Raw genomic sequence first — 10,000 nt, 5'->3', positions numbered from 1 at the left:
GTAATTATATTACAATCTCAAAAAATAAAAGAAAATGTTAAAAAAAAACTTGTATAAGAACACCTCTGTCTCAACACATGGATCTTGCCATGCACAAACAGGCTTCTGAACAGTCCTCTTTTAAATAACAATGGAGCTTAGACCCATTCACGTCAGCATGTTTAGACCTAGCTTCTCTTGGTCACACTATTCTGCTGAATATGCATGTGATAGCACTTAATTCTGCTGAACATGTATGATAGATGATGAAATAATTCTACCATGGAATATTAGGAGTTTCTGCTGAGCTCTGTAAATAATGCTGCCCTGCTCATCTTTGTACGCCCATGTTTACGTTCTCAGATCATCGGCTCTTTAAAGTGGGATGCCTACGTCAAAGAATGTGGGTGCCTGAATTTTAAATAGATCCTCCAAATAGAGTAAAGATCACCCCCCCCCAAAAAAAATAAAAAATAAAAAAAAAGATCCCAACTTCTCTGACTCCCAGGGTCTTGTCAAATTCAAGTTGAAACAGGACCCAGCTCAAGGGCTGTCATGAGGATTAGTTGACACAACCATTCATAGTGTTGCTATGTGAAACAACTTTAAACGTAAGATGATTTGCATTCCAATTCCAGACTCATAGCAATAACGTTCAGGGTCCAACATCCCAAGTGTCACAAAGTGTGTGCTTGTGTGTAAAATAATTGGTTGTATCTGAAACTCAAGTGAGGGTAGAATGTGGAAGTGGGAGGTGTAGAATTTAGAAACGAAACTTAACATGAAGTCCTAGCTTCTCCTGAAAACAGACACTTTCCATAGAGACTGCAGAGCATCTCAGAAGCAATGCAGTTGCCATAAGCTATGCAAGGTGTCCTTCTCCACTCCAGCATGCTGTCTGTCCTGAGAAAGGGGGGAGTCCCCAGGAGAAATAAACAGCAGTACTCTGTACCTTAGAGAAAGACAAGTGAGGTTCACAGGCCTTCCTCCGTTCTCACAGAGTCACAGGGCTAGAGACTACAGCCGAGCATGGCATTGAAAAAAAAGTGTTCTAATTTTGGCTAGAGACAAAAAATGCTACAGCTGAGAAATTTCCAGAACAACATGTACTTGGATCCATATTAAAGAACAATCCTTTGAACTCTTGAGCCAAATGACCCAGCAGGGTTGATAGTGGGAGGTGCATTTCACAGTCGGATAAATATTTAAATCTATTCTCCAGTCTCTAAAGCAGGTCCATTGGACCAGTTCTGAAAAGCTGCCCAGCAGAATCCACCTGGCTTTCTAGGGACACCTATCCTGTCCCAACAGTCTTTGCTTCTAGGAAGGGATTTCTAAGAAGCAGCATGAGGACTATGGGTTGGAAAGCCAAGCAGCTTTGCATTTCAAGAAGTTTGTTTTGGAAGGCAGGAGCAATGGTGCGGTATCCAGCCACAGGTGGTTGGTTTCTTCCAGGCCTGTCTGGCTTTGGGCAACCCTGACTCACTTGTCCCCCAGGGCTTGATCCAATAAACACACTTGCTGGTCCTCCCAAACCCTTTGTAAACTTGAAAAGTAGGCACGGAACTCCACGGCATACACAAGCTTCAAAGAGAGTTTGCAGCTTGTTGACCTCTGTTCTGAGCTGCTAGTCTTAGGCTGGTAGAATGCCACCAAAGTCTCCTTCGGCAGCAGCACTGTGGCTACTGGGTAGGCTTTTTCAATCGGTCTTCCAGGCATTCTTTTGCCACCCATCTTTCTTGTCCTCTATATAATTTTCCTCTTATTTGCATTTTACCTATTGCCCTAGACTGCTCTCGTTTGCGCTATCGTCTCATTCATTTTTGTCTCGCGGTAAGTGACTTCTGAGATAATGGTAGTGCTGTTTACTGTTTTTGTACTTGCTAGCTGAGAACTTGAAAAGAATGCAAGTAGTTGGATTTTCTGAGACACCACAGAGGTGGCATCAAGCTGGCATCATGGCTGGGTTTCACAGACCCTCAGCCAAGAGTTAGGCATTTTGAGCTTTGTCTAGGTACGTCACTACTTCGCCGGATATCCACAGACAAATTATTTAACCTCTGTGACACCCACATTGCTCATTGGTTGTGAATGCATCCCTGGAATTCCCCATTTTAGCAAAGGCTCGTCTGGTTCTTCTGCTCTATTACGGCATATGGATATAACCTTTGGTTATACTTTTTAAGTCTTCTGCATTGCTGAACAAAATATTTCTGTTCTTTTCTCAGGTTGCAGAATGAAAAATGGATGAACGTTAAAGTTGGAGACATCATTAAATTAGAAAATAACCAATTTGTTGCTGTGAGTATTCACTATTGCGTGACTTGATCTCAGATCAGCATAATACACACTGAAGTATTTGCATTTGCAAATTTAGTAAATCTGTAATAGTCTAGAGTCACCAAGGAAGGATTACCATTATGCAGTATAAATTCTCAATTATAAATATTTTAAAAGACACTGCTTTCAGTGAAAGGTGACTTGAATGATGTGGAGAATGCCATAGAGTAATGCAAATTCTCTCCCTGTTTGTTGCCTTAAGGAAACATACAAATACAGAAAAATTTAAATCAATATTTAAATTATTTATGTAAATAAGAGTTTTAAAAATGCTCCTAAGTACCCTAAATGGTTTGTTTTCATACACTTTGAATGCTATTTCTTAATACTGCAATTAGTGTTCTTAAATGACAACATTTTAGAAGACACTAAAGATAAAATTCATGTTAGGATTCTGAACTGATAAAAGGTGAGTTAGTGAGGATGTTGCACATCAAATGCATCATAATTTATATTTGCAAGCAATCACTTTTTGCAATTTCTTAAGTAAAAGTTCACTCACTAAAATGTAGACAAATAATTACAGTTAAAGTCAAATTTAAGGTGATAAAAATGGTACAGATCAGAAACTAAAAATTAAAATTATCATAGTATAAAATAAAATATCAAAATATATCAAATATACTTTAGATCACTTATGAAAGTTTTTAGGTTGTGTGCAATTTTTCTGAACCAAGCTATAATGTTAAGGTTGTGATATTTTATAATGGAAAAATATGGCCCTAAAATCTCTTTAAAAGAATAACCCGGTTGAGAATCAGCCTTCCACCTTTGCACCTGTCTGTGCCTGCAGAGTGCAGAGGAGCATGCGCAAACCCTGCAGAGTGCCCAGGATCATGTGCAAAGGCTGGGCAGAATGCAGAGGGGCATGCGCAGAGTAGTTTCCGGTGGATTAGCCATTTGTGGACGAGTTGATACTTCAGGTGGCTTTTTACCTGGCAACCTTAAGGTTTTGGAAAATAGCTAGGAACCCAAACAAAAATAAGCAAGAGGTTGTCAGGGCAGCCAAAACAGAGGTCTCAAAGTCTCTGCCCCGTGGCTTGGACTCCCTCAAACATGGGATAGTCTGCCAGGTTCTCATTTGTAATTGATTTACTTTGATATCATGTGACTTAAATGACATGTCTGGCTTATTTTCCACTCAGTAAAGATTGGGAATATAGCAGGAGGAGGTGACACCCGCTAGAAGAGCGCCCTCTGTAGTGGGGTTGAGGTAGAACATTAAAGGAACTGGCTAGGAGTCAAGGCTCTGTTTACCGTTGCAGTGCCTCCCTTGAAATGGGTCCCGGGAGGCAAACGTAAGAATGTATTTTGAAGTCAATTGTTCTATATTCAAATGCCTGTGTATGACCCGTGGTTTCCACGTTGGGCACAGCAGATGTTAGGGAGAGAATGCTTACGATCCTCTCATTTCCCTGATGGAGGGATGGCACCAAACCCACACTCCCAATACCTTGCATCTCTTCATCTCTGCCTCTGGCAAAGTACGAACAAGAATCTTTGGTCCACAGTCCCAAAGCCCAGACTCTAAATGTGTTATCAGCAAGAAAGATAACATCTTTTAAAACTCTCTATTCTTCTCTGCTTGACTCTTTGGTTAAAAGAGAAGGAGACAGCTGTAGTAGACCCTAAATTAGTCTTTTCTCGAGATCTGTGAATATCACTCCCCAGACAAGCACACCTGCTTTCCTGCAGGCCCTAACTCCAGGCAGCAGGGAGGAACACCAGTTGTCTCTGGTGATGATAGTGCTTTGTCTACAAAAGCTTTGCTTGCTTCCCAAACTACTCATAGGTGTGGAATAGCTACACACGGGCAAACCTTGAGTGAGATGACTGGGTTAAGAGGCGCTGAGTTATTTGGGGGAAATTGGGAGCTGTTCTCCTTCTCGGGATTTTTGCTGAGTGTCCTGGAGAGACTGCCTTGGGACACTGTCAATCCCGTCCCTCCACCATTCTTGTCAATGATAACTGAGAACCCCTCTAAGGGAGTTCTTAGGAGTGGGGAAGGGAAGAGGGAGCGGGCAAGGAGAGGAAGGCCGGAGATAGCACAGAAGGTACAGGAAGGGGTAGGAAGGTTGGTATCCAGGAGACAGAGTAGGAACAGTGAGATAGGGAGGCTTAAGGGTAGGTTAAGTGTGTCTCAGTCTCTGGGAAGAAGGGTGACAGCTGGTTGAGGAACTTGGCCACCAGGTGGCGGTGGCACCTTGGTCGCATGTTCTGAGAGCTGACCCTTGTTTACCAGAAAAGCGTTCCTGAATATTGCAGCATTTTCTATACAGAGTTTTGAAGCAAAGTAGCACCAGGTACCAAAGGCATCTTTATTTGTGCATTGTAAATACATGATTACAATTAGGGCATTTTAGATTTTTTTAAAATTATTCTTTTATCCCTAAGATGGAGAGTCACAGCCTCAAAGAGTGTTTGCTGTCCTGTCTTCTGCTGGAACATGTTGAAACTTAGATAAGTCACTCAGGGTCAAGATGGATCTGCCCCTCAGTCCAGATATTTCCTTTCTGGGGTCAGGATTAGGTAAACTTTGGTCCAAGAGTGTCTTACATTTGGACACAGTCTCTGTGTAAGTTTCTGTGGGACACACTGAGGAGTTCCTAAAGCAGTTTCTGCCTTGACTGGCTTCTGTGGCAATTCTTCCAGTGCTGGGGAGGAATCGCCATGATGCAAATGCATTCGTTCCTCAAGGAACTGTCACAGAACCTTCATTTAGACAAAGCTACACTCATTTTTCCCCACCCTAATGTTAGTTGATAATTTAAATAACCTAGACAATTGAATGAGTAGATTGATTTTGAACTTAACACCTAAGACTTGGAGATAAAGGAATTACAATGCTTTTCAAAATAAAAAAAAAAGATTTTTTTGAGACTTGAGCTGTTAATCATTCAGACATAGGTAGAAAATCATTAGGCTGAAGTTTTGTAACAAGCTGCTGAAACTTAAGTCAGTCAGTTCTTTTTAGATGAAGCCTTCAGAATTACATTTATTTTAAAATAGAAATTCAAATTCGAGGAAGAAAGTTCCCCAACTTGTCAGAATTCTAGTACCGAATGATGATGTCTTTTCTGAAGCAGAATGGACTGTGGAGATGCAAGCCGTGCGGCGTCTGAGTGGTCCTGTCCGCTGTTCCCAGGCCACTGTCTGTGCTCTTTGCACGGGCTCCACGTTTTCTCCCGTTTCCCGTGTTTTACTGTTGTCCTCATCTCTCCTATTTGCTTCCATGCCGCTCTTGTTTGCTTTTCTTTCTTTTCTCTGCTGTTCCTTCTGTTTCATCTGCCTCTCCTCACCTCCGTTGCTCTCTCCCTGCTTCGAGCGGTTCATATACCAACACATAAGGAGCGCTAATTAGCTTAGTTATTGAAAAGAGATTTCTGCTTCTCATTAGAAATGATTAAGTCCAGAAAATTAGAATTTACATATGACTTTCAAAAACATCAACGTAAATCACTAGTAATTTGCATGTCGCCTGGAGCCCTGCTCCTACCATGATGGTCCCTGGGCATGACAGCAGGGGCAAAGGGGTGGGAGAGCCTGCCTCCCTCCTCACAGTTGCTGAGGCTCCCTGGCTGCCCAGGGGTGATGCAGGAGGGAGAGGTTTCAACAACCCTGATTTTTCTTTATTTTCTTCAACTTATTTTTTAATTTCATTTTACGTTTCATCCTCGGTTCTGCCTCCCACCCCTCTTCCCGCCCCCTCTTCCCTCCCTCTCAGTTCACCTCCTATCCACTCCCCCCAATGGGTAAGGGCTCCCATGGGAAGTCAACGAAGTCTGGCACATTAAGCTGGGGCAGAACCAAGCTCCTTCCCTCTGCATTAAGGCTGTGCATGGCATCCTACCATAGAGAACGGGCTCCAATAAGCTAGTTTATGCACCCGGGATAGATCTGGGTCCTACTGCCAGGTGCCTCACAGATAGTCCAAGCTTCACCACTGTCTCCCACATCTGCAGGGTCTAGTTCAGTCCCATGGAGACTCCACAGCTGTCAGTCTAGAGTTCCTGAGTTCCCACGAATTTTTTTCTCAGCCGTCTCTGTAGATTTCTCCCTCATGATCTTGAGATCTTGACCTCCCTTGCTCATATATTTCCTCCTCCCTTTCTTCAATTGGATTCCCGGAGCATGGCCTGGTGTTTGAATGTGGATCTCTGCATCTGGTTCTGTCAGTTGCTGGATCAGTTGCTGGGTGAAGGCTCCATGATGATAATTGGGGTATTCACTAATCTGGTTACAGGGGAAGGCCAGTTCAGGCCCCCTCTCCACCATTGCTAGGAGTCTTAGCTGGGGTCATCCTTGTGGGTTCCTGGGAATTTCCCTAGCACCAGGTTTCTCCCTAACCCAGTGTCTCTCTCTTTCATTACGTTCCCACTCTATCCCTCTCCCTCCTCAACCATCCTGTTCCCTCTCATCTCCTCTCCCTTCCCCTATACTGTCCCCCTCCTTTCTCCCAGTTTACCCAGGAGCTCTCATCTAATTCCCCCTCCCTGGGCCATTCATGTGTCTCTCTTAGGGTCTTCCTTATTACTATCGTCTCTGAAGCAGTGGATTGTAGTCTGGTTATCCTTTGCTTTAATCTAATATCCACTTATGAGTGAGTACATACCGTGTCTGTATTTCTGGGTCCGGGTTACCTCACTCAGGATGTTTTTTTTCTAGTTCCATCCATTTGCATGAAAATTTCAAGATGCCATTGTTTCCCCCCCCCCACCTCTGTGTAGTACTCCATTGTGTAAATATACCACATTTTCTTTATCCATTCTTCAGTTGAGGGGCATCTAGATTGTTTTCAGTTTCTGGCTATTATGAATAACGCTGCTATGAACATAGTTGAGCAAGTGTCCTTGTGGTATGAGTGTGCATCCTTTCAACAACCCTGATTCTTAAGGTTCTCTCTGTCATGGTTTCTCAACCAGGCCGACTTGCTGCTCCTGTCAAGTAGTGAGCCACATGGTCTCTGCTATGTTGAAACAGCTGAGCTCGATGGGTGAGTACTAAATCAGAGCAGCCAGTTGGCTGCCGTGTAACCTGAGTGTCTTCAGAAGAAAGACAAATCTTATTCTTTATTTTCTTGTGAAACAGAAAAGTCTAAATTGTAAAGTCCCTTGTTATTTATTTACTTGGCAGTCATTCTGAAACAGTTTTTCTCTTGAATTTATTTGGGAAACACTGACTTTTCCCTTTAGCACAAACACTATGCTAAACATGTGAACATGAGTGAGCTTACCCTTGGACTATTCAGCAAGGTTCCTTTTTGGGGTTTTGTTTGTTTTAATTTCCTTTTCTAAGGAAGTGAGAGGGTAGGAATCAAGGTTCCTGAGAAGAAAGACCGAGACTGCTTTGAAAGGCCAGCGACACACAGAGAGAAGAGAGATGAATATAACCCAGTTTTGATGCTGGCTTCGAGAGTCCAGCTACAGAGCACTTAGCGGTCAGTTTCAGAGGTTTCCATTGTCCGGCTTACACCATTGGCTGCTCACTTTGTATAGGATAGGAACCATCTCTCTGTATGTGTGCGACTCAGGTGTTACGGAATCCTGATGGAGGTCTTGTATGAGACCTACTGCAGAACTTGAAGCCAAGGGCCAGACGGCCAGATAGCTTGCTCCAGCTGATAAAGAGTGGTAGTAGGACTCAACCAGACAGCAGGAGGCACACTGTGTTAGCCAGTGCCTGTCAGGTTGTTGCAATGTTGAGATACCAGAGCAGTTCAGCCTGTGTAACCCAGAGGACAGGTTCAGGCACAGCTAACACAGTGCTAAGAGGAACATGGCCAGCACTGAAGCCATTCCTGCACCAAGAGAGAATGAGCCTCCAATCAACTGTCCAGTTTTTGTCAAGAATCTAGAAAACAGCAAAATAAACCCCAAGTCAAAAGTAAACCCCCCCAAAAAACTCATACAAAGCAGGCCAAAATGAAACAATGGGACAGGATTGGTTCTCTGAAAATATCAGTTCATCCACAAACCTCAAGAAAGGCTGACAAAGAACAAGGAAAGACGGGACAGCCTAGCAATATCATTAACAAATGGAAAATGGACAAAGCATCCCGAAAATGGCAACTGGACCATGAAGACACACTACAAACAGCTGTATACACGTCCATTTGACAACTTAAAGGAAGTGACCAGTCCTCAAAAAGCACAGACTATGCACTCACTATGGAATGGAAAACTCGACTAGCCTTATAACTCATAAGGAAATTGAATTCAAATGTAAGGAGTAAAACTATAAGAAATTTAGGCAAAAACATAGGAGAAAGACTTTGAGATTTGGGTTAGTCCAAGAATTGTTAGATTCAACATAAGAAGAGTTACTGAGAGTGGAGACTTAGCTCAGTGCTAGAGCACTTCCCTAAGAAGCACAAGGCCCTGGGCTGGTTTCTTCAGGGGGTGAGTGGGTGGAGATAGAGAGCAACACACACACACACACACACACACACACACACACACACACACACACACACACACGAGAGAGGGGGGGGGAGAGAGAGAGAGAGGGGGGGGGAGCTTCTCCTGAATTACCTTGAATATATACAAATGCTTTAAGACTAAAAATGTAAGCAACATTAGTTAGAAAATAGGCAAATGGCATTGGTAGACACTTAGGCAAAGCATCTACCCAAGCACACGAAAAGATACTCAACATCTTTAGTGACGTAAAAGTTAATGCCACAATGCTGTTACACAGGTCCATAGGAATGCCTAATGCCAGTACAGTGACAGCTCCACAGCTGGCAAGGGTTTGGAGAAGCACAACCCCCCTCCCGTTACTGGAGGGCGTGTAAACTGTGATGCTCATTTTGGGAAAATAATTTGTCAGTTTCTTAAAAGCGAAACATAAAATTACCGCATAACTCAGCAAATTCAAACTGAACTTTTATTCAGAGGAATAAAGACTTATGTTTACATAAACTCTATAGTGAATACTTAGGGCACACCAGGAAGGAGACAACGTGGATCTCTTTCAAGTGAATGGCTGAGTAAACTGGGGTGCTGTGGTCTACTACTCAGTAACACAAAGGAACAACTTATTAATAGATACAGTGACGGGGCTGACGGGGCTGATTCTTCAGAGAAAGTTGCCAAGCAAAACCAGCTAGTCCTAAAGGTCACATGGCTTCCTGCGAAACAGATCAGTGTTTGCTGAAGAGGGAGTGAGGGAAGAATTCCAGGGAAGCTGGTGTGTCACTCCCTTTCACACCAGACAGGAGTGATGGCCATATGGTCACCACTGGCCACTAGCAGCAGCACCACTAGATGGGTGGTCCTGTTGAAGAGAGCTGTCATCTGCCCAGGGTGTTGGTTGTGCCATCCGACACCCAAGAGTTTTCCCCATTAAAAGTTGGTTGTGCCATCCAACACCAAGAGTTTTCCCCACTAAAAGTTCAGCTACTCTAGAAGTAGCCATGACTGTCTTTTGCAAACAAAGCTCCACAGACAGCAGATGGTGGAGTGACGGTGGCCTCCCTTTGGCAACAGTGTTCCTAGTTCCGATGTGTTTTATAACTCATGTAGGATGTGTGAGTAGGTTCGGACGAGACTGTATATCTTCTGTTCTGTGTTCTTCTGAACACAAATCCAAAGCAGATCTTTGTGTTGTTACACAGGTGTGCTGTGGGTGGAAAGCCAACTCCAGAATCCTAGACACACGCCTGCTATGATGATGTGATGTG

General features: G+C 43.4%; 1 protein-coding gene across 1 annotated transcript in view; it reads left to right on the top strand.

The window, feature by feature from the left end:
- Window positions 1-10,000, top strand: part of Atp8b4 (ATPase phospholipid transporting 8B4 (putative)) — a 148,698-nt gene that overhangs the window by 38,164 nt on the left and 100,534 nt on the right. The window contains exons 6-7 of the mRNA XM_026787834.1: window positions 2,208-2,280; window positions 7,242-7,312. Coding sequence (XP_026643635.1) covers window positions 2,208-2,280; window positions 7,242-7,312 — 144 coding nt within the window. The remainder of the gene's footprint in view (window positions 1-2,207; window positions 2,281-7,241; window positions 7,313-10,000) is intronic.

The sequence above is a fragment of the Microtus ochrogaster genome (genome assembly GCF_000317375.1).
Source record: "Microtus ochrogaster isolate Prairie Vole_2 chromosome 14 unlocalized genomic scaffold, MicOch1.0 chr14_random_1, whole genome shotgun sequence".
Taxonomy (NCBI): domain Eukaryota; kingdom Metazoa; phylum Chordata; class Mammalia; order Rodentia; family Cricetidae; genus Microtus; species Microtus ochrogaster.
The sequence above is the reverse complement of the archived record's forward strand: the minus strand, read 5'-3'. Positions and strand labels throughout refer to the sequence as shown.